This window comes from Caloenas nicobarica, chromosome 3 (assembly GCF_036013445.1).
Source record: "Caloenas nicobarica isolate bCalNic1 chromosome 3, bCalNic1.hap1, whole genome shotgun sequence".
Taxonomy (NCBI): Eukaryota; Metazoa; Chordata; class Aves; order Columbiformes; family Columbidae; genus Caloenas; species Caloenas nicobarica.
The window spans coordinates 55612779-55638511 of NC_088247.1; the positions used below are offsets into that span (position 1 = coordinate 55612779).

The 25733-nt window shown below is 39.2% G+C and overlaps 1 protein-coding gene across 1 annotated transcript in view; it reads left to right on the forward strand.

The window, feature by feature from the left end:
• The window catches only part of NKAIN2 (sodium/potassium transporting ATPase interacting 2), a 539262-nt gene that overhangs the window by 493466 nt on the left and 20063 nt on the right, over window positions 1–25733 (forward strand). Inside the window, exon 5 of the mRNA XM_065631942.1 lies at window positions 23821–23881. Coding sequence (XP_065488014.1) covers window positions 23821–23881 — 61 coding nt within the window. The remainder of the gene's footprint in view (window positions 1–23820; window positions 23882–25733) is intronic.

Genomic DNA, 25733 nt, shown 5'->3' on the forward strand with positions numbered 1-25733 from the left:
TGTAATCATGTCAGCACTTAAACAAGTGATGGCTGGCTTATAATGGAGAAGAGGACAAGACATTCCAAATACCAGGGACAGAAAGACATAGATTACCTTCATAAAATCTTGTGTTCACAAGGGTGCTTCAGTACTCTTTAAATGTAATTCATCATTTTAGACAATACTGTAGGATGATAACAATACCTGCTACATTTTTATGTACACTTTCAGTCTTTTGCCTCTGAAATGAATTTGTATCTTCATACTCAGTTGTTCAACATTTTCATCTTTATCACTTTATCAGGTACAGCTGAAAACAGTAAAAGGGCATAACCACTGTGTAAATACTGATGGAATTAAAAAAAAATGGATGATTTTTTTGCAAAAAAAAAAAAAGTAAGAAAAAGATATGAGTGGAAATCAGAAAAAAACTCTTTTTTTTTTTGCAAAAGCAGTAGGATTTGGATTTTTCTTTGATATGAAAATAAATTAGGGAAAAACAATGTTGCTGTTTGCAGACAGATTATCATAGCAGAAAAAGAAATATCAGATACAAACTCAGAATACCACAGTGCTGAAAAACAACTTTCTATGAACTGTTTTATCAGATCTTTAATAATAATATTTTTCCAAATCCAGTGTAAGTATACAAATATCACTTTCTTTTTAAATATATTTGTAGTAACTGATATTCTTTATTAGTACTTATCATATCCATTTTGGTGCATTGCAAGGTGCTGTAGAACTTGAAATAAAACAAATGTTTGCCCCAGGATATTCACAGTGTAAAAAATATAATTATCAGGGGACAAGTCAAGATTACGTTTGCTGCAGACATTCGGAATTGCATAGGTGTTTGATTGGTAGGTTTTCTTCAAAGCCAGGACGAAGGAAAGAAAACTATTTTGTTTCATTTAGAATTGTATTTATTGCTAAAAAATACTGTCTTTAGAAAATAACATGGAATATTTTTAGAAAATAATTAACTGACACAAATTCAGTGAGTTTCACATAAATTGGCCAATAGTTTCATTCAGCTTGAATCTGTATTCTTCAGCAAATATAACACGAGAATGAAAACGCTGCTGAGCTCTACCACTCATCCCAACATAGCTAACAATTTTTTGCTAGTGCTGCTGGAATAACTACACCATCTGTTGATGGAGGGTCACAAGATCATTTTAGTGTTGAAGTAGTGAAGTACTTGAATTCATTTCCCAGATGTAATAAGCCTAGTATAAAGCTGAAGCATCACTGTTCTCTCCCCGGTTTGCACAAGTGACACGGGAACACAGTCACAAGGACGGACGAACGTTAAGACAACAGTCAGTGTCATGCTGTGCCTTTAATCTTAGAACAGCCTCTGTTTAAATGTGATCTACTGAAAAGCATAAGGTTGAAGTATTTTCTATTAAGCATCCAAAAGACAGTAAAAGTTCAATTGGGTCCAGTACCATTCAAGGCTAAAAGAAGTATTTTACTTTCTTCTAGGAAAGGACAACTGTCTCTCACAATTAAACTAGATTTTCAACACATTCAAGAAATGTTGGGTACCAAAACATTGATTTGAGCCTTAACCAATTTACAAGTGCTGAAGCATATTGGGATGATTGCAAGCTCATTCAATCTAATTAGCACCAGTTCTCTAGCAGTGGTGGCAAGCAAAAAAAGGAAGAATTGCATGCTCTGGGTTCACACTTTACAGAACAACATTTATGAGTAAACAGATTAAAATACTGATATCCTGTCTGTGCCAGGCTCCAGCCCTGGACAGTGCATTGCTGTAAAGGTAATTCTGTACATGCTTGTTGGTGCTGGGGAACAGTATACATTAGAGATGGAGCATATCAATAAGCCTATAGAAACCTCTCAAACAATTGGTTTTCTTTTTGTCTAATAGAGTAGATTTGTAGTTGCCATCAGTGACTCTAATAAACTACAACAATCAGTGACTCAATGAATTAGAATGCAATTTATTCTATGGACTCCTTTCAAAGTACAAATATGATTTCTGCACTCAGCAGCAAACAAACAAAAAGAAACCTGAATTTCTGCTGTTGCTGCTTTCACTATTACTGCTTTTTTCTTAGGACCAGCTCTGTCAGTTAGATCTACTAAGAGAGTAATCTAAAGGGGGCCTTTGACAGAGTAGAGCTGGTCATGTTTGATTAGTGAGATTCGGACTATGTCAAACTAAATGTAAATTCCCTTTACAGACTGTTGATTTTCCCTTCCACACCAATTTTGAACACAGCATGTTACTTCAGGACAGTCAGCATTGGGGAGTGGACAGTTGGGTGAAGATACATGGAGAATAATCAGTCTGAACCTTTCTCTTCCTAGCTTCTGTCTCCAATTAACTCAGCATAAATGCGGGGGCTTGGGTGAGGGACTGCAGACTGAGGGGGGGCAAAGACAATGGAGGGGATCCACAGGGTGGCTGTGGGGAGAGGCCACTTGCAAGACAGATTGTACACCATGTCTGTACTCATTCCTTGAACGCAATCTTGCTTGAGTTAAAGAGACAGAAGTAGCTCTGAAGGGTTAAGGAAGATCAGGACAAGAGATGAAGATGAATGGAGCATAATCCAATTTGCAGCACTGCCTCTTTCTTCCCATACTCCCCTTTGACCTGCAGTGCTGACTTGCATTAAGGAAAACATAAAGAAAAGCAATGGCAGTCACAAAAGGGACAGACTTGCTACTACCACCTCTCCATACTTTCATGTTGTCAAACCTAACTAGTTGACACACCTGCTCTAAAAGAAAATATTGCCTTTCTGCTGAAGACAACTAGAAGTAAGGAGCAGAAATGTTCAGAGCTGCTAAGGGAAAATGAGAAAAGTATCTGGGCTGGAACTAATGGAGGGAAGAGTTCTCACCTTTCAAAGGAATATGTTGTCACCCACATTGCTGTGTGATCTTGTACACAGCAGCCTGCCCATCATCACAGGGAGGTGGGTAGCTCTCATGGATATTAAGAAAGGGGCTGAAGCTCCTTGCAATTCCAATTGTATGGAACAATCTAGAGCAAATCCTACCTGAACTAGTGCCCGTGGTGCAAAACATAGGGTCTCAAGCTCTTGGTGCATTCCACAGCCACCAGCTCCAGTCTTGACAACCCTCAAAACACCATCAGCTAACAGAAAGTAAAGGCACCTTGACATGTTTCTGTCTTTTCCGTCCCTGTGGCTAGTAAACTCCCACTTGAGCTAGAAGATATATGCAGAACCGCTGCAGGGTTATATTCTGGCCTAAATTAGTCATTAGCATGTTGGGCTTAATTTCTAGAGGCAAAAAAACTCATCTTCCTCAGTATTCAAAATGAGGGGCTTGAAAGGAAAGGAGTGCTTGCTGTGGTACCTTTGAGGGAGGTTCTAGCAAAAAGTTATCAAGAGTACAGGCATGGGACACGAGACCTGTGCTAAAGAGATTATGGCACTGCAGTGTAGCTAGAAAAGGACACGGCATTTTGACAACTGGATTCAGTGTGTACCATATGCATGTAAAGGCGTCATGGCCTTCTTCCTGGGTATTCACACATGCACTCAAAAACTGCAACATGGCCCATTTATTTTAAAGCGCTGCTACCATTTAACACTGATTCCAACTCCAGTGGAGCAATGTTAAGTAATCGAGTGTTGGTTTTAAATGTACTATACAGAAAATATGTCCAAGGGGTTTATGTATATAACTCCTCTGTACTGCTTTGAACGCTTCTTTCCTAAGGGCTCTTATTCACTAAACTGTTTGTTCAGTTTTTTGTGCAGCACAGACATTCAAAAAACCCCAACGCTGCTAGCATGTTTGTCAAGTAGAGTGGCCAGATGTTCAGAAACACCAGCAAAGAGTGAGGTTAAATATTTCCCTCAGGGGTTCCTCTTCTGAAAATATTTTATGACTGTGGGTTATTCTGAAGAGTATTGAACTGAATTTTCTGTCGCTTTCCTGCAGCATCACACAAAGCATAGGGAAACGGAGGCAGAATGACAAACAGGGAAACTGAAAGATCAAGAAAGGCCAGTTCTTTACGTTTTAGAAACACTCTGTCATTTCTATTAGTATGAAGGACTAGAACCTGAAAGAGAAGTTAAAGAATTATAGTTTACCATACAATATAGTGTTATAATGCAAGCTGTCTCTTAAGCTCGATGCTTAACTGTGTTATGAGATTTGGTTTAAGAAAATATTAAGACAGCTAATGCGAATAAGCATCAATTATTTCAGATGTTTTGTTACAAAATCAGGAAAAACCAAACCAACAACACAACAGTAGGCCTATGTAGAATCAGAAATTTTGTTTTCTTTGGGGTTTTTTGGTAGTTTGGTGGCTAGTTATGTATTTTCTGTCTTCGCGTATGTCCTTTATATATGATTATATTCTCTCCTATTCTGTAATTATTCACATTTTCACAATCAGGCATACAGTGATCATTTTGATGTGGTATAGACTTTCCGGCTGAAAGCAGTAACAGCTATGGCGAGATAGCCATCCATTAGGAAACTTCCTTCCTGGTGTTTTACCTTTAAAATGTTTCCAAAGTAATTTTATGAGTAAAGAGGTTTCTGATGGTTTTTGATTCTTTTTTCACTCCTGTGCTTTGGGGTTTCTTCCAAGAATGTATTTGCAGTCATAATTAAGAAATGTGTTAAACCTTCTGTCAATTAGCCTAATTGATGTAAAAACCTGATTGGGTCCTGAGAGAAATGAATTTTCCCAGCTGAACCTTATCAAAGAAAAGCTTAGCACAAAATAAGGAAGAAACCAAAACATGCAAGACTGCCAAAAAAAAAAAAAAGAAATAAAAAGAAAAAATAAACACAAAACAAACTAACTAAAAAACAACAACAATAACAGAACCAAAAAAACCCCGCACCACTTGTGATGTTTTAAGATAATAATGTGAAAGAAAAATTTCTGTGTCCAGACTGCTGTGTAGGAGTTTTAAAAAGAAGTCAAGTGGTTTTGAAATGCATAGAACTAATATAAAGCCTTTAAAAATAAAACAGAAATGATGAAGAGATGTTTGTGAAATAAAAGATTTGTCAGGAAATAATATCAGAATGTGGAAAGAGTGGGGATCGTAAAAAGGCAGTTGTTAACAGGCCAGAAAAGCAATTTTCTTTTTTTGTTTCTCTTTTTTTTGGGGGAAATGCCTGTTACAGAATACAGTGAATACAGAGTGCGTAGAGGGTGTGATGACAGAGGCCTTAGACATATGATGCTATCAGAACTGTGTATAAACTGGTAAAATCGAGGTAATGGTGAGTGCATGAAGCTCAAAAGTGAATGAGAAAGAACTGCTGCAAACTCAGGTGTGCGTGTGTGGTAGAAAACTCATAGTTAAACAATAGGCTCAACTGCCAGTGTATTTCTAAAATATTCCAAGTTTCCCCTAAGAAGACCTTCTTCTCCTTCAGGTCTGATGAATTAAATATTGGCTGAGAGCCAGGTACTAATGAGTTCCAATTTTGCTGATAGAGAAATTTTATTTGTACCTGAAATTACACAGAAAAATAGTCTCTGAGTCAGGGTTAGAGCTTGTGTTCTAAAATTCTGCTCTCAGTATGAGGACACAGTGACCTGCTGGTAAACCACTTCATCTCACCCTATCTCCCATTCCCCACTTAGAAAGGGAGGTAATAAGTTAGCTGCTACTCTGCTATAACCTTGTTGTAAATTCCTTGGCTTATCTGGATGGAAAAAAAAGAAATTCATTGAAATTATTTATTTTTGTTGGCTTGAATGTGTATGTTGGAAAGACAGTTCAGATTCATCAATTCTGATGAAGAGCTGGACAAGTGGTGCTACATACAGACCAGCTTCTACTGCGCAGGTTTTACTGTAGGTAATCTAGATCTTACAAGTGGTTCAAGAAGTTGCTATATTATTTTGTGTGTTCAGATTTCTGCTGGTGCACTCTTTCACTTCCATAAAATGTCTGTGTCACATCCATTTACATTTTTCTCCATAATAAAGACAGAAAGGTTAAGCAGACACAGCAGGAAGCATTTTTTTAATGCTACTGTATATACTGAGCTTTCCTTGACCCTGTGTTTTGATATTTACTTAACTAGCTACTAAACTAAAGCTGGACATAAAGCCTAGATGACATCAATGTTTAATGTTGGCGTGCAATGATACCAGAGCCTTTAAAGAATGATGACTAGGTGCTGTCAGGCTGTTTTTCCCATAACATTTTTTTCACCACGGTTAGTCTGAACAGGAAAATACATTCCCTGTATATAGAAACTCATTAACTGTAAGAAGCAGGCAGAATGAAGCAACAAGTATGGCCCATCTCTTTGCACCAAAATCTCTCCTCCTTCTCACACATGTGCACATACGTATGTGCGCACACACACACACATATATCCTCTACAGAAAAATATTTTAAAACAGCAAATATCTAGCAAGTACTTTCACCTTTTTTAGATCCTCTATTGAAAAGTGGCAGGGGAAGAAAAGGGCTTTCTGAAAGGACGTCTTAGTACCCCTGGAAAAAAAGGAGTGGAGGAAATACTACAGTTTATACAGAGCACCATCTAGTTTATGCACCATACAAATGAATGAACAGCTCACAGAGTAAAGTGAATGCAAATGCTGGAGACCTAACTTCCAGCTGAGAGAAAGGATACATCCTTACACAGATGCAAGGAAGATCTCAAATGTGGTCAGTGGTAAAATGTGAAAAGAAGCTAGGCCCTTCACCTGTCTGACTGGTCCCAGTTGTACAGCAGGCACTTGCACTAGTTTGTATCAGTATCCAGGAGACCATTTATCTCAGCAAGGCTGTCTCTAGAAAGGAAATACTACTGTAAGTGGGGGGATATGCAGAATAATAGTAATAATCATCATCATTCTAACACTATGTGTTTTGAGTATGTTAGCAACCCTTTGGATCACAAGTGTTGAAAGGCTTAAGTGAGTGTGCTCAAAGGGTACATCTATGTTCATAATAAGAGAGGGCCGGAGAGAGCATTCAGGCATTAGACTCCTGATAAATTACATTACTTATTTTTCAGTTTATGCCCTGCTTCTGTTTTGAGTACTCTCACAAGCAATTTCTATGACAGCACATGCACACATTTCTGGAGATGATAGCTCCTTACAGAGACCTCTCCTAAAAGGCAGGACGGTTAAGACAGCACCATGTTTAGTTCCTTCAGGCTTACGCAGTTTCCCAGTGTTATCCCCAGGTGTTTAGATCCCTCAAGCACCCTCTCATACCTTCCTGCTACATCCAAGAATCACAACACAATGCTCAGTTTTATGTCCAGTAGTATTTTGCAGAGTTAAGGATAAGATGAAAGGAAGGGAACATCTCAACAGAGACATCAAAATCAAACAAGAATATTTTCTGCTATCTCTTCTCTGCCTTGCCACCTTCACTATGAGAAAAACTTGAATGGGTAGGATATGACACACCCATTTTATGGTACAGCAATTGTATACTAGAAGGCAAAATCTCGCTCCGTTGGGCTGTGACACAGCCCTTATCATTTCAGATTTTTTGAACTGAAAAAAGAGAAGATGGTATTGCCTGAGAGCTGTAAGTCCCACCATATAGGACTCATAGGAGACTCACAAGTGCTACACAGTCTGCACACAGCCCCTGTGCTGGAGCACCACCAAAGTGCTGTGGACATCAGCCAGTCTACACAATTTGGCCTTGAAGCAAGAGACTGGCCCTTGGCCTTTTCCTATTTAGCAACATAGCCACAGCCAGAGTATCTTGCCATGCATCGTTAATTACCCAGGTCCCAATAATGTGCTCTAGTTTATTCAGAAACAATATTTCCAGTTCTTCAGGCAGTGCAGTGCCTCTGCCTCGTTAGTGTGGCCCTATTCCATGAAAGACTTGATTTGTGTCACTGTAGAACTTTCTGTCACTGCACAACTTTCTGTCACTGCTATCTCTACAGTTCACTTCTTTTAATACATTTCATGAAGGCCACTTGCTGATGAGAGAGGTCTCCACCCACGGTGTCCTGCCCCAGTGTACTCGTAGCCTTCAGTCTCTGCACCTGATCTTTTCATAAGGGCAAATGTCTGGCACTGTGGTTATATGGTGGTCGGTGGAGAGGAGCTGTGTTTGCCTCAGGCAACCTCCTGCCAGCCGTACAATGCTTATTTTGAAATTTCGTCCCTCTGCACGTTTCATACTAATCCACAGACCTCTGTAGAATGGAAGAGTCAGGAAGATTATGCTGTGTAAAAAATGAAAAATTAAAAGAAAAGGACGAAGTAAAAGAAGGAGTCAAGGTGACATGTTCCCTCGCTCTCTTCTCTTTGTCCTACTCCCAGGTGTTCTTCACCTTCTTTAAATCCTCTACATTTTGTTTCAGAGGTATATTTTAAGATATTATTTTCTTCCTCTTTGGAGATTTCAATGCAACTCCTGACATAAGGGTTGAAGCTTTTGAGGTGTGCCTTCTTTCCCCATATTTCCGTATTAAATATTAAATCAAGGTCTGGAGTAAGCTGGTTACTCCTCTCCTGGGATTTTTTGAATTTAAATCAGCACATATAAATAGCAATGCAAATTACATATCTAGTGAATTAGGTGTAGTAATAATGGTGTAATATGCACCATGCTACTTATTACTGAATGTGCAAGTTGAAGTTAATTTACTCAAGAAGAAAATAGTAAAAGAAATCGTAATACAGTTGAAGGTAATTGTACTCCACTGTACCTAAGTGAGCTAGATACTAATTGCAAATGCTTTACTATCACTACAAGTTTCTCTGCTATTCTTCCACTAAAGCAAAGTGCTCGTTTTTTCCCCATTTGTGGAATTAATTTCTTTCACAAATACTACTATATACTAAAATTGTTGCGTACCAATATTGCATGAACCATATTAGAGTCACAACTCATGAAGCTAGAAGAAAATGCTGTTATCATCTAGTTTGACCTCCTACGTAATACAGGACATAAAGACTCCCTGAATTAATTCCTGCCTGAACTACAGTTAAAAATATGTTTAATCTTGATCTTAAAACGTCCCATGATGGAAAGCTCATCACAACTGTTGTTAAGATTTACCTTCAGCTTTCTTCCTTGTCTAAATTTCTCCTTTTCAGTCCAGATGCTTACAATATATTTATCCGAACAAATGCAGCATCCTGTCATTAGCAATATTTTGCTTCCTATTTTTATGATTTGTGATGAAATTTAATCTCCTTTGCTTAGCTAACCTGCTTATCTCCTCCCTACTTTGTGAGCTACTTATATTCCTAGCCCTGTAATCATTCTCACTGTTCTTCTTTGAACCTTCTCCATTTTTTCAAAATCCTTTTTGGTGTGCAGACATCAAAAATGTTTTGAAAACTAGTGTGAGTGGCACCACTGTCAAATACAGACAAAATGTAACATTCTCATTTAGACTCAGAGTCCTCATTTAAATAACCACAGAGCACACTATCTGTTTAACCTCGGTGTGAAACTGGTAATGCACATTGAACTAGTTACACACTATGAACCACAGGTCTGGAGTCGATACTCCACAGGCAGCCCATCTGTGAGCCAGGCTTTCCCAGCTCTCTGTGCTCAAACACTTTTTTTGCTTGTACTTGGAATAACAAGAGGTCCAGATTGCTCTGAAGGAGTGTCAGTCCTCTAGTCTTTGCATATTCTAAATTCAGTTAATTTTTAAGACTGTTGTAGGCATACAGAAACTCTGAACCTCCTACTTTGTTCTGCTAGAGTGGGATTAACCTCAAATCACCAGGCTTCAGCTGTCTAAAAGTTAGTATCTAGCCAAATCTAGACAGCATGGGGCTTCTTTCCCAGTTGTGGAGAAAAACAGACAAGATTCATCCCAACCTAATTAAGATTATTTAGATGCCTGAAATAGGTGGGAAGATTTGTTCGCTCTGTAGGTGCCTGTCTCTCACCAGTGACTACATAGGACACCATTAGTTTTCACAATCATGGGGGGAAAAGGAAGATAATTTTAATTGTTGTCAATTATATTGATGATTCTGGAGGGGAAAATTTCAGAAGCTGTTGGAATAATGCTAAGCAAGTGAAATTTGAGGGCAAAGCTGAGGTCTGACATTTCTATCATGGTCATTCCACTGTATCACAAAGAAAAAAGCAAGCAAGAATATTTGGCTTTTAAAAGAAACATCAGTACATTGTTACTCCATTAATCCCTCACTAAGCACAGGGCTTGCCTTGATATTACCTTACTATTTTTGGAAAAGTGTATGATTCATGACAAAGGTGGTGTAACTGGAAAGTATTTCAAAGTTAGTACGCATACCACAGTCATTACATCCAAACAACACGTTACATTAAGGTTAGCTCTAAATACTGTTGCTAATTCAACACCACGGTGTACTTGTGACTAGATTATGTCTGTCCATGTGTAATGTAGTGGTTGACTGGGGTAAAAATGGAATTGATAGAAATAGCACAAGAATTCACTAGATAGGTGGCTAATAGAAGCTATATGACCATGATTGTTGCTGCCTGATAGCAGAAAACAGAGTGGTTGACCTATGTAAGACAAAAAAATATTAGAATACAGAACCTTCCCATGATAACATGTCAAAACTAATATCAGTGTTAAGAAGCCTGCAAAAGGCTGCATGTGAAAGATGCAAATGATGACCCTAAACTGATTGAAGAAAATATTATCAGGGAAGAACCTCAGTGGTGAAAGACTGTGCCTGATGAGGCAGCAGCAAGGACAATGAAGACAACTGCACTTCCTAGTGGGCTCAATAAGACCTCAAGATCAAGTAAATCAATATAGGAATGAAGAAAATCTATGCCATCATCAGGACCATCATATGTGGTACTGAAATATAATGACCTAGAAAGAAGGCTAAAAGAAATTTGGAAGGGTGTCTCCAAAAGAACACAGAGGAGAGTTAGGATGACTCTGTCATATTCAAATCAGATGTATGGGGAGTCATTATCCAGATTCTGTGTTGAAGTTGCATGAGATGGCTTGGCCAAATGATCAAAATGAGGAACAAAAGGATCCCAGAGCAGACTTTTGTGCCAGATGCCGTCCTCCAGACAAAGCAGATAACTTCACAAATCACGCAATTAACATGTCTCCGAATACCAGTAGGACTTCACATCTGTTTGCTGCCCAGTTCTTTAAAGTCTTCCTTCATGGCTAGATTGCTGCATGCTGAAGATCAGAATGAAATTCAGAGGCAAGCACCAGCTAATCAGGCACATATTAAGCTCAAAGTCTAACACCTTATCATGGAATTATGCCTCCAGTGGCAATTCTGTGAGCTTTTCATGAGAAACTTGTGACCACCCAGGCTTTCTGGGCACATAAACAGGCACCTGCCTCTGCAAATGTGCTGCTTTCAGTGGAACAGCAGGCATCTGAAAATGTGAAAAAAGGACCGTGAAAGCTGTGAAAGAAAGATTTCCCCTCTCATATGCCCAGAATGAGCTCAAACCTAAGCACACATTTATCACCTCCCTTCTGATGTCCTGGTTTCCACAGAAAAAACAATCTAGGCAAACCTGCTAAGCCATGCTTGTCCCAACCAGGTTCCCAGTCATTCGAGTGAAGAGACCAAACTGGTCATTTAGACACAACCTGTAGCACTTTTGAAAATGAGATGTTTCTGCCCTAACAAATTTGGGGTTCGAAGTCTGTTGACATTTTTAACTTTAGTTTTAACCTATTTCTTCAGTATAATTAATGTACTGGATCTACTTCAGTTCTTTGGGAAACAGAGACCTGACTACTGGACCTATGTCAACTCTGGTCTGTAGACATCCAAGTAAAGGATCTCTTTTATTTGGATAGCATGTTCATAGGTCAAACCTTGCAAATTGTACCTTTTATTTCTATTAAGGCATGCTTCCACTCCAGTGCCCGTTCACTAAATATTTGGATGCTTTGGCATTTGAATTTGAATACATGGCCTATAGGAGTAATCACTTTTCACAGTGATTCGTAACAGCAGAACATACATATTTTTGCTTCAGTTGCCATCTCTGGCAACTTGTCACTGTGGAAGGCAGAAGTCCAAAGTAGCTGGTAAGGGCTGTTCACTAGCTCAGAGCAAAGTTTTTCCGCACAGCATCATCAACATTTTTTCAGATTCTGTCTTCACTCCTAACAGAGACCTATTTCCATATTTACCTGACAATGCAAAGGTATTTAAGAATCATATTTGCTGAATATGTTACATTTCAGATGATTAAGGTAAAGTTTGGGTGCTCCAGTTGTGACATACACTATGACACAGGGAAAGATGAGGATGCTGATACTAACTGGTTGGTGAAGGCGCCTAGTTTTGTCTACTTTTCAGAAACGAATATCCTAGCTCAGTAATGTTGCAATTCCCTAGTAGCTATTGACCGGATAACCATACAGTCATTCCAAATAACTGACTTAACCTCTTTACCCATGAGTTTTGATGAAGCAGAATGTCTTCATGCTCTACCAAAATACATATCTAGAGATGGGGCCAAACTGTAGTGTTTCTTATGTGTCAGTAGATGGTTTAAGGTGTCCATGATTAAAGAAGATGTAACAGAGAGCTGTTAGACAGCATGAACATGTCTCCTAATTTCCAGTATTTTGTTATTCACATTAGATTATATACTCTACCGTTAGGGCACCAGTGAAAAATGAAGGGCAGCTCAGCATGCCTGTGTACACTCAAGCTCCTGGTCTCTTTTTCCATCTTTGCTGGAAACACTTCCTTCCCCTCTAACAACAGACTTCATGCCTTAAGATACTGGATCATTTTTCTCCAATCAGTTCTCCAGTGCATTATACTGCAATTAATCGTCTTCATCTTCTTTTGGAACATTCTCCTGATGCTTCCTAGTAGGTACAACTTTGCTGCTGACTAGCATCATGTATCTGGATATTTGAAAGGGGGCTAAATCACAGACAAAATTCCAGATGAAAGCTATTGAATTGGAAACATGATTAGAACTGTCCTGCAACAAGAGATTTTTTTGTTCCTTCTTCTGAGAGGCCTGACTCAATCACTATGCATATTTTCCCTAAAACCATTCTACCACTTTCATTAATTTTTGAAGATATCAATAGAACTTTGCCCACTTACGGTGGATATATAAGAAACCAGGGAAAAAGTTTCTCATTAAATATGACGTGGTTTGGCTTTACACTATGTTTAGTGTTGTTATGCAGCTGCACATCCTGGCTGTCTTCGAAGATGGCTGTGCAATTTGGACCTGTTGCACAGTGTTGTATTGCATTGTCTCATGTCTCGCCAATTAAATAAACCTTCCTTCCCTTTATTCTGCCGAGGCAATGGAACCAGATGAAATAAGATCATACTTCTCAATTTTGGCACTGAGCTGGTGATGTAGGGGAACCAAACATCTAAGAATCATTTCTTCTCTGATGCTCAGTGGGATATAACATTATCTTTCATTTTTCAAAGACTTGGTGCATCTGTTCGAGTCAATAACTCCAAATCTCTATCTAACAAAGACTGTCTGACAGAGCTGAGCCTGAGAATTAAAAAAAAAAAACAAACAAAACAAAACAAACAAACAAACAAAACCCAAAACAAAAACAAAAAACAAAAAACAAACCTACAAAAATTAAATATAAACAATATTAAAAACAAAGCATTAACACGTTGCTGTTATTCTTTGCAGAGTACTCTAATATGATGGATTAGTAACAATGTAGAAGAGAATACATAAGTGTAACACTCTTCATGCTTTCTATCCAAAATCTCAAACAAGAAGTCATAATGATGACTGGAAACTTACAGTGCCTTGGTGAAACAGACACTATTATCTCCATTTTAGAAATTTTGTAAGGGGGGAGGGTGGGGTGGGGAAAATGATTGCACTGTTTGGAAGCTTTTCATAGGGAGCACTGTTCTGCATCACAGAAGCAGGAGCTTCTGGAGGCAAGAAGAAAGGCAGAGAATTTTCAGGGACAAAGAAGGAACCAACGTGGTGTACCAACATGGCGGGTACTGTGTGCACTGCTGCCAGAGCAGAAGGAAAAGGCCTATGGCCTTTTCTCTCACTTCGTGTGGTCCGTTGCCAGTGTGGAGGCTGGATGGAGATTGTCCTTCTCTGATGGTGCAGAAGCTTCCCCTCACCTCTCCTGTAGGGACCAAGGCATCCCAATCTGCCACTGGATTGGTTGCCCTGAGTGACCTGTGCCTGGAACAGGAGACAGAGCTGCAGCCTTCACCACACGTGGGTTAAAAAACCCACAAACCTCACATTTTTCATGAAGACTAATATGTCAAAGTACTGCTGATGCTTGTGCTCTTCCTACCAGAGCAGCTTCTGCATCAGCATGTTAAATAGCCTCTTACTGAGACCTAGGTAAGAGATGTGTGCTGGCTACTGAGCAACATGCAGAGCTTCAGAGCTTCAAGCTGATGATCTCTGCTTTAGAGGATAATGAGAGATGTGCCCAGTTCGGATGAAACATTTAGTTTTAAATGGGCATCTGATGTCTGTCGATGGCAGAAGTCTAATTTAGACTTCCTTGATCACCATGGCTGGCACACTCCCAGGTACTGCATTATATTAACAAGGTTCATAAACTGTCAGATATAACTCATCCACTTAACTCTCTGCAATGAGGTACAGACTCTGAGGACACGGCCTTTCCGAGAATGTTCTCTCTTTATAATTCGTCATCCCCTCTAAATGCCTCATGTGCTATGATGTTACTGGAATCTTCAGCTAAAAGGATCATGGTTTTTTGGTCACACATAGTGTAGAATTTATTCATACATCTTCTGCCACCCCAGGCAGTGACTGAGACCTTTGCCATCAAGCTATAACAATTCATGCTGAATAAACATAGAAGTGATCCCCTGCCCTTCAGCAGAAAGGCTGTAAGGGGGAAGGTGTCTTTGGCCATGGAATTCAAACTGTCCTTCTGCTTGGAGGCTCTAGAGAGTATGGCTCTTCATACCAGCCTGGACTGCACGGTGTGATATTCCTTTAAACTCTCCAGTGGTTCTCCTTTTGCAGGAAAGGTCTCACAAAGCACTTTGGCATTTGCTTTTTGAAGCCTGCTTAGCTGATTTTGCTGAATGGAAAAGGTAGCACTGAAACCTATCTTTTATTATAGATTACAAGAGTGGAAAAAGCCTGCAATAGGCTAATGCTGAGAGGAAAAATAGCATTGAAACATGAACTGAGTTCAGTTACTTTAAACATTAGATGCCACAGGAAGAGGTTTTATTGACCTTGAAACCCCTCTGACACTTGACGCTATTATATTGTGCATCTAGAGCAAAATGTTTGTGCTAAGCAATGCATTTGCTAGATGTACAGGTCCTAGGGAGATGCAATGATGTGGAGCACACCATGCAGTCTGCTTTGTATTTTCACTGAGACACCTCTCTTTCTTTAGTCCAGAGCATGAGGCTTAAGGGAGTTATTTGGTTAAGTTCATTCTTCCTCATCTTCCTTACATGCATTACCAGAGAGAGAGGCTATCCTATCAGATATCCCACCTTCCCATCTTGTGCACGGGCACAGACATCCACAGAGCACAGGAAAACCTCCCCCTGGCTTAGTCACCTTCCTGGTAGCTCTGTTACTGATGACACTGACAAAGAGTCTGTCTATTCCTCTGCTGTTTAGTCCACAATTACCACTGTGCTTGTAAATTACTATTAATGTATTTTAATAATCAATCAAGGTTCAGCTTTTAACACTTCAGGTCCTGTTCATCTAGATCACACCCCCTAGAGCTTTTCCTATGAATGTCTTGTTTGGTTTTATATCTTATAAGTTAAAGTAATGAACTTGACTATTCAGGTTGCTGAAAAGCTGCTTCAGCTGGGCTATGCACTTTGCATACCATACATCAAACTGCCTTGTCAACATAACCATCATCAGCCATCATAGGAGCATTTTGATCAGAGCATTATTAGGCTATTACACCATGACCACCACCATGAAGCCAGTGGAGTACCTAAGCTGTCATGTACCATGAAACTTCCTGATCTTGCGACCACCATCAGAGCATTCAAATAAACAGCAGTTCATCACAGGGAAAATAAATAGCATCACAGAGAAAGGTTTAGTTGTTACTGGAAAGTCTCACCTCTGATAAAATGGTTTGGCTCTTGCTATTTATGTGACAGCATTTCTCTAACTTAATCTAGCACGTAATGTTGGAGAAGGGCAAATTACCTGTGCTTCCCTTCTGAACTTTTACTCTACGGTTTTCATGGTTGACCACAATCCTGAGAAACTGGCAGACACAACAACATATTACTGCCTTTCTCATCCTCTACTCACTCTCCACTGAATGCTTCTGTTTCCCAGATCCGAGGTCCTGGTGTTCACACTCACATCATCGAGGTTCACTTGCCATATGGGTGCCTCAACATGACAGGATGGGTTTTCACTGAACAGAAGCACTCATATGTGTTTGTTTATCAGACATTCAGACTTCTCTTGTAGCATCAAAATATTTCCCCCTCTACAATCTGCACAAACTTCAAATATGCATATTTTTTCCTATTGTCCCTCAAAAGAGTGAGTAGCATTGATAATCAACTGTTTCATTAGATGCAGTTCAATTTAAAATGCTATGCATTCATTTGGTGGGTTGTGAGCAGTCTGTGGCTTTGTGAGGTCTGCAGCATAAAGAACCAATTTTTCTTATCCTAATCCCATGGCTGTCTGCAAAAGGTGACACAGAGTCAGACATAATGATAAGAAAAGCTACTACTGCCAAAGGCAGTCACATACCAAAGCCAGATGATTAAACCTCTCCAAAGCATTCCCAGAAGAGGGGAAAAAGGTCCAAATTTTTTTCCATAAAAGTTTTCTTGTTATAAAACCTTCGGAGCAAAGCCCACATACAGACACATATACACTTTTGCTTTAATAATCCATTCCTACTATTAACAGAATGACCAGAATGATACATATATTAAAGCCTTTTTGTCATTGTTGTTGTTGTTTCAGCTTTGTTCTTTGCTTTGTTGTTTTGCTGTTGCTGACTGGATAGAGGCAGCTGGTTTTCTTTTAAAAATAAATGGGGTGATTTTTCCCTATCTACATGGCTCTAATGGCTAAATCCCTTTGATGTGAACAGCAGTCACTGCACACTGTTGACCCCTGTAAAACCAGAGCTCTGTTCTAACAATACAAGTTGGCTTTCAGAGCTACACCATGAGAGGAAACAGAGCAATAGACTTTTCAATTTTCAGGACTTCCCGTAGCCTCAGCTTGATGGAATTAACAGAAGTATGTAACCAAATATATCCTTTAACACTAATCAAGTGAGAAAATATAAAGCAAAGACAATTCGAAAAAAAGTGCAAAAGCAAAAATTAGAAGTTAGCTAGTTTTTATTATAACAAGGTATTTTTTCAACATTAATGCCTTCAGCCTGCACTGAGTGATGCGCACTTGAGCTACGCCCAGTCCCTGCTGAATGCAGCTGCTGGAGAATTTCCCCCTGGCTTCCCAGCCCTATTGTTGCTCTGACCTGTGATCTGGGATCAACGCAGGTTATCCTGCTGTGGCCTCCCTTCTGCCCCTTGAGACATGCCTGCGTCAGCTTCCCAAGGGAATCCAGCAGAGTCTCAGCTGGGGCATTTTGCCTGTGGGGGCAGGAATGCAAAGTCCAACACCAATCCTGAATCTACAAGATGCTACACAGTTCAGTTCACACAGAGGTCATCAGTAAGAGATCTCTGCTTCCATATCATACAAGCTGGTAGCCCCTGTATTTTGAGTTTTCTTTGATGTCTGGAGAGGAAAATGGACATCTTACTCTTTAGCTGTGAGATTAAATCATGGAAAAGTGCCAATTATCATGTGGTTATCAAAAGCATCAGTCACACTGAAATACCTAGGAAGAGGGAAGATTTGTAGAAAGTTTTAGGTCAGATTTGCAGAAAAGTCTCACTAAACTTTCAGGAAATTTGGGTCAAGCTGAGTGTCTGTAATACAGCTTCAAAACAGGTAAGTATCTCTGGCTTTCTACCTTTGTTAAAGGTTTGCACAGCTCTTATCTGACAAGCCACAGTGCTGTGATTTTCAGTGCCCTGTGGTCTCTTCAATTCATCAGGTGAAAAAGCTTGCCGGGGAAGACGCTAAGGGCACAGCTGCCCTGAACAAGACTCTCTAGTGCCCGGCAGCATACCAAAGGAATACATTCTAGCTGGTCTTCGTGGTGATCTTCCAGTGCTTTTTCAAAAATAAAATCTCCAGAAAATTGAAAAGTCCACTGAGAAATAAGAAAGACTTTATGCTAAGCGGCTTCTGAACAGTTGATATAAAAAAGGTTATGATGCACTGGTTGAAATAAATGCAATTTTCATCACACTTCTATTTTCCAATGTGTCTAGATTTATCTGTATTTATGATTCATGTTTTTACTGTGTCTGCTGGAAAAAAAAAAAAATAAAGCCTCTGGGGCAATTTTCAGCTTAAGAATAGAAAGAAAAAGAATTTGACAGCTACCTAGGCTAGGAAATTATGGGTTTGGTTTGGTACGGTTTTAAATCTCATGATTGCCCACTAGATATTATTGTGGACATGGTAATTTAATGTTGTCTTTTTTTAACAATTATTTTATTTCACAAAATAAAGCTACCTGGCCATACTAATGAATTATTCTTTCCAGCACAGAGACAGTTAATTCTGTAAAGGAATGACTGCAAGGCCACACAATCTACATTCCCCATCAGGAATCTGGCCTGATATCAATAGTTTTTCAATGCTCCTTTTATGATGAAAGATAGTTAAACTTGGAGGAATGACAGAGTTCTCATAATGTTAAATGTAGGCACAAATAAAAGCGCACCTCAACAGAGCAGTTTCTATGGAACATAGTTTGAGTTCTATATTAAACTCTGGCAATGATATTTCCTTGCCCATGTGGCACTGCTGCAGGTAGTGAAATCATGCTTGAAAAGATTTTTGCAGGGGGCAGCTTTATAACCCCCATGACACTGACAGTTCTACAGATAATGAGAGAAAGGTCTATGTCTCACCTTTTCTGCTAAATGAGGAGTGTGATTTTTCTCAGAATCAACACACTGGAAGTTTTCTAGATAGTAATTCTCCAGTTCTTCAGTTGCTCATCATGTATATACATATCTCTATATCATATCCATATGTTACATATATCAGATAGGTAGACATGTAACATCACAACTTTGCAATATAAAGTTCCCAGGGCCAAAATTAACCTCCTTGTAATTCTGTATTATTATTGTTTGAACTAGCACTTTTTTTGCTAAGGTCTTAAGACCACAGTGTTTGTAGAATCCTGCAAAAACCTAATAATGAAAAGTAAATACACAAGCCTCAGCTGTTTCAGAAGATATTGTACCATCTTTTCATAAGAAAACACAATGGGTTTGTGGGTTTTTAAGTCTAAAGTCCATTTCTCCTGACAAAAACCGGTTACAGAATAAAACATGTTCATTCTGTGAAACCAATACCATATACTATTTCCATAACCCTTAACTCATTCATCTTCATCTTAGGCATTCTCCTCATGATCCTATCCCACTAGGATCTTACCCACTTTTATTTTTTGTTTCTTCCTTGCTGTCATTCTTTTGTTTCAGGTGTCCAGCTTAATAAAGATTACTCCTAATAATTATCTATATAGATATTGCTTTAAAAGAGGAAAAGGTGGTGGCCTTGACCAAGAATTATGGGTTTTCATATAATAGCCTTTTTCCCAAGCCTGATGCTATTTGCAGTGTAAGAAAACATTAATCTCAATTAAAGAAGTGAGAAAAAATAGAGAGACAGAATTTTGATCAATACTGATTGTGATTAAGTTTGATCACAGTACTTCACATTTTGAGCAAGTCTGAAAGGACCCTCACAGAAAACACAGGATCTGCTAAGAGTCTCTAGCAGTGTCACAGGATACCACTGACTTGGGTAGGGAATATCCTGTCAACTTTTTTGTTTGCCTTATATGGCTATAATAAAGCAATAAGACGCATTAACTTGATTCCATAATTAATCTCACTGCCAAACCTTCAGTAGTGCTGTTATATTGCTGATCTATTTTAAGCTTTTGTTTGTCTTCGTTTTTTACTTGGCAGAAGGAATTATGGTTTTATCAAGAATAAAAAGTGTTTGAGATCATTGTATGTAAAAATGGTCACCAGATGCCATCAAAGTAACACCCAGGGACCTGGTGCAGAGATGGGCAATGAGTCACTTTTAGAAAGAGCAGAGTTCATTTATACTCTCATATGGACATATCAGGAAAAGTTGTAAAGAGCAGATTTTTTCAAGCTGCAGAAAATGAGGTTCATAAAAACATGCATGCACTAATCACTGTATATATAAATGAGCAGGAGTGTTGTTAATGGTTCCTTCTCCTCTGGAGGCCCATACTACAGCATTAAAATGTGAACAGGACAGATGTTGACACCTAATCTGGATGGCTCTGGGATTCAGATCCAATCTTCTGTTTGTTGCACCTATTCCTTTTTATTGCTACATAGTTTGTAAAAGAAAGCTCGGTTAATAAACATTAAGGGAACAAAAAAAAAGTATCCAAAGCAACAAGAATTTTCAAGTTTGCTTTCCTAGTTTTAAATTGATTTTCTGACATGGTCTGGCTCCTTCTCTTCTTTACCTCTGAGGACTCATCCCCTTCCTTTTCACATAAGACAAAAATCTTCCTGAGATACTGAATCAGAAGGACTCTGTGGAAGTCTCATACGGCACTCAGCACTGCTGTGTTTGAGGGCTTCCCAGGATTATATTAAGTGGTGTGACTAACCTTTATGATTTGGGTTTGCTTTGTTGTTTTGTTTTTTTTTTTTCCTCTCATCTTCTTCTCCAGGAGGAGAAGTGTGTTCTGTGGAGCATTTTGTTTGGATTTTTTTTTTCTCTCCTTAGGTACATTGCAATGTGTTTTTCTTAGAGAAACATGGTCAAAGAAACATACCTTGCACTGTAACGAAGGTGGTAAATTTTGTGAAAGCCCTTCATTCATGTGGAAATTCATTAGCAATTTTAGTTGACTGGTCCTCAAGAAATCTCTGCTACATGCATGGATGAGCTGTACCCTTCCTACAGGAAGTCTGAGCCCACCAAGGAGGAAGCATGTTCCTGGACACCAGCCCAGAGGTCTCTGTAGTCACCATGAGCTAAGGCCATTTAGCATCCTCAAAATGAACACTGATACTTTCCATTCTGAACCTCAGCTCTCAGTGAATGCCCTCCACTGCTGATGCAATTAGAAGATAAATCTTGAATGCCTGCCACTGGAGCAGAACTAATAAATTGCTTGGTTAAAAAAGATAAAAACTAAAAAACAAATGTGATGTTCAAATTAAAACAAAATTATTGTGTGTACCAAGGAAAGAGTTGGATAAATGTGGGAGAAGGGGAGGTTTATTTTATGAACTCTGATTATCTCATGGGAAACAAACTTCCATTTGTATTTAGAACAGAACAATTTCTAGCTTTAAGGCACTCTTTTAATCAGCAAGCTCATCTGATGAAATGCTGTAGGATTTACTTATATATCAAAGGAGTTCCCTAGACATTTAAATGATGTGACTGAATACAATTAAAAGATCAGTTGTAAGCACAGTTTGTGAAACATTTTGTTTGCTGTGTTTTGTGAGAGAAGTTTAGTTGATAACATGCGAACTTGGGGTGTTTTAGCAAGTACTAAAGTATTGAATTGTATCGCAAGAAAAGCTTTACTATTGTGATCTCCCACTAGAGATGCAACTATTCAGCTATCTTGGATCTAATGGTCTGTAAAAAGAGAACAGAGAAACTCTTAAGCCAGGGTTCACATCCAAGAGTGGAGTCATTAATGGACAACATTTCTGGGCCTAATTTGTTGCTGAGTTAAACGTCATGTAATGTCATTGAAGTCAATGGGGTTATGCAGGGCATAGGTCAGTGGAGCAAATTAGCCCTCTGTCTGGAAGCCAAGAAACCAAAGGAAAGAGTGATCCAATACAACAGAGATGAAGTGCTGATATTAGCTGAATGCCACTGTTCTTGGTACAGTGTGTTCTTTGTGTCCAGTGGTGAATATTTCATCCTTCCCAGGTGTAAAATCTTCCCAGCAGCACTATGAGGCAGATTTATAATAAATGACAAAATTAATGATTTAGTTCTGTTGTAATGCAGCTTCTGGGCTCCCAACAGGAACTTAAGCTGTTAGCAGACAATATCCATGCTGGATGCAGTGTGATCTCCAAACCAATTCTTGATCTTTTAAGAAAAGTCTTGGGGCTGGCCTTTTTTTCTTTTTTTTTCCTTTAGCCGTCTCTCACTCATACAGACGTTAGAAGACAGCATTTGTAGATATGGATAGCTTTCTTCATAGGAAACTGTCAGAAATACCAAGAAGACCTGTGTAAGAGCTGAAGCAAATTAGGCATGGTCACTGCCTCGAGTACGAAGCCACTAGGGAACAGAATGGATTTGTTTGTATTTCATGTATACGAGTAATTTTAAGAGCTCTAAGAATCCAGAATACTTCAGTGACTGTAGGTGTGCCTGGGATTCATGAAAAAAAGAAAAAAATCTGCAGTAACAGCATTCATAACAATACATGGTCATCTCCCAGATATCACCCTTTTTAATGTCTGACCCACTGATTACTTTGACTGAAATTAAGACCATCATCCCCTCCAGCCAGAGATCATGGGGTTTGCACCATGCACAGAGAGCTCAGTCCTGGCTGAAGCCTTTAGGCTTCAGGGAACTAATTCCCAAAGTCTGCAGTTGGGTTTGCAGCTCATGAAAATATCTCTGTGGGGTGACCTGTACAGAATAACACATTTTGACAGCATAGCTCACTTTCCACTACAAAGAGATCAAACAACCTGAATTCTTTTGACATCCTACCGTGCCAACTTCAGTGATGAGCTAAAGGATAAAAACCAGCTTGTTGGCAATCCATAGAGAAAACTCTCCAGACCTACATGTAAGGGAAGCTGTGTAAAGCATGCAACACGCGACACATGCTGCTGCTCCAGCATTTCTTCTGTTGCTTCTGGTGTAACTTCTCAGAGATGACAACGTGGTGGAGAGGCTAGCAGAGGACTCACATGATACTCAGCCCATGCCACGTGTGATGTTGGCCGTTTGTTCCCTTTTTTCATTTTTTCAGGGGAGAGTGTAAGATAAGCAATCTGCCATGGTACTGGAGAACCAATCCAGATTTTCATTTTCTTTAAATCCTGTTGCTTCTGTTTACAGTTCACTTCTAGGCATGCTCTGAGGAGAGGAATGAAGGGAACGAGATACAAATTTGCCAGCTGCAGCATGAGACACTGATGTAAACACATCCAGACCTATCAAAAGTGCTAGATGTGTCTTGAGGCTCGGGGGTTATTGCAGATACAGGAACAAGCCCCACTAATCCATAGCCCTAATTTCAAGTGATAAAATATCACTTTAAAGCTGGTTTACAAATGCACTGAATTTGTCCTGAGTTTAGCTGGCAAGGTTCTGCTAAAAACCAGTTCTGCTAGAAGGTGGGTTTTGTCGGACAACAAATCTGATTTTAATAGAAATATTTACATTTTCAGTGCCTAAAAGTCCATCCATCCAATGACCCATTTGTTTTTCTGGTTTTCAATAATTAAAAAGAAGGCAATTTGGACACAGAAAATTTTTGATTATTTTTTGGAAATTTTATTAAAGGATGTGTTTTTCAAGAAAGATGTAAAATTCCTCTGACTATTTCCAATTGAAATTACCAAACTGTTGTGAAGAATTATCGTTACCTCACCAAATAGAGTCTGGTAAATTTTTTATTTCTGTTTTTGTTGTTGCCTTTCTGAAATGAACTCTTGTTTTTCTATTGCATTTGCTTTACATCTAACACTATTACATTTTGTTTCAGCTGGCGGGCTTCATCTATGCCTGTTATGTTGTGAAATGTATTACTGAAGAAGAGGACAGCTGTAAGTACTAAAGCTTTATTACATCCAAAATGAATTCTTTTTTTTTTTTTTTTTTTTAATCACCCCTCCAGTATGCTGGCTCTTGCTGATTTCAACCTAAAGGCCTTATTATACTGTAGCCAGAACATGCTTTCTGTCCATCCTTCTTGATCTAAAATTTGCAAATGCCTGAAAGACAAAGGGGTCATGAAATGCATTTTTAAAAATACATACTCCTTTCTTCTGAAAAGATCATTGCATTCTTTTTTCCTCAGAGCTTAGCTTAAGACATGAAATTAAAAAAAAAAAAAAAAAAGGCAAAAATACCAACTGGCAAATACAAGCACTTTTGTTTTGTTTTGTTTTGTTTCTTATTCCAGATTGTTTTTAACTATCTTCACAGTAATTGGTTACCACTGAGGGTATAGCTCTTCTCTGTTGACTTGTCTGTTGGCTCATAAAGGCACTTCTGGCAAAAAAATAGCTTTAGATCATTGCAGGACCTTCATTTATGAGAGGTGAAACTGCGGAGCTCCTCTTTGTTCCTGCTGCTCCCAAGGTACTTTTACAAGGAGTGAAATGATTTCATATAGATGTATGTTTGTGTTTCTTCTGCTTATTTATATCAATAGAAGCCTGTTGAGCAGAATTTGCTCTTATTACATGCTACGGAGCCAAGCCATTTCATTTTTTCTCTAACCTCAATTTTTATAAAAAGGGCCACTGCCGCATTTCAGTGCATCTTGGGATTCATACTAAAGCACTTTAGAAACAAGTATCAGAACTACATGTAACTTTGATAAAATATACATGAATCTAGAGAGAGCGCTGCAACAGGAAGCTAAAGGGGTTTTATTTGATCGAGAGCACCGCTAGGGCTGGTGGGGGTTCCTTTGTGTGTTCTCCTGCATAGAAAATAGCTGCAACCCCATAATCTATTGGCAATACAGTGCCACTGTGAGATGTCAAGGGGAGATTTAGTGTCGAAATCAAACCAGACTTGGGAGGTCTTTCTGACTACACTTGTTTCAGTTGTCTTTCTGTTTCTGTGGAGGCAAGGAAGGCATAAGAGCAAAAATAGTTTGAGACAGGCGTGTGGAGCAGGAGTATGTCAAATATAGGTCTTGTCTTTTTAGGGAAGGACACAGTCATATGTGTGTTCTCCTCCTGTTAAGCGCATTCACTATCCAAAGAGCAGGAGGAGAGTGATTCCTTGCTCCTCAAATGAAATTGTGGTTCATATCATTCTGCCCTCTCTTCTGAGGGCTTAAATCTTTTCTTCATTCTTCTGTAATGCTTTGGGGCACGATATAAGTAAGAAGTGAGGAAGGGACTTGCGACTTGGCTCGCCAAACAAGCACTCAAGCTGGGGCATGTTTGAGAGATTTCTCCTGTGGTCTGCAAAGTAGCATTCCTGGAAACAAAGCACCGCAGCCAATATGGTGTTGTTTTCTGCTCACTGCGGTGGGAGTTCCCTGTTGTTCAGAAGCCACAGATCGTCATGCTTCCTTGAATCTTTTCTTGCTATTGTCTTGCCTATTTTGAGGCTTTTATTACTTTGCTAGTACACCTCAGCCAGTCCTGCTTTTCCAGCCAAAGATCCACTTTACCCATCTGTGAGCATCTCTCGGAGGTACAGGAGCAAATCTCCGCCCAGCACAACGAAGCCAGTGCAAGCTCAGGAGCCACAGCTCCCCCTCTGGTGAGGTCTGGAAACGTGGCTGGGGAAAAAAAAAAAAAGGCTGAACCATCCCAACGCTGAGCACCCCAATGCTCAGGTCAGATTTGACCCCTCAAGGTATCGTAAGATTAAAGCGGCTTTAATTTCTACTGAGAGGCTTAATTTAGCAGAGAGTAAGAATGATTCTAGTTC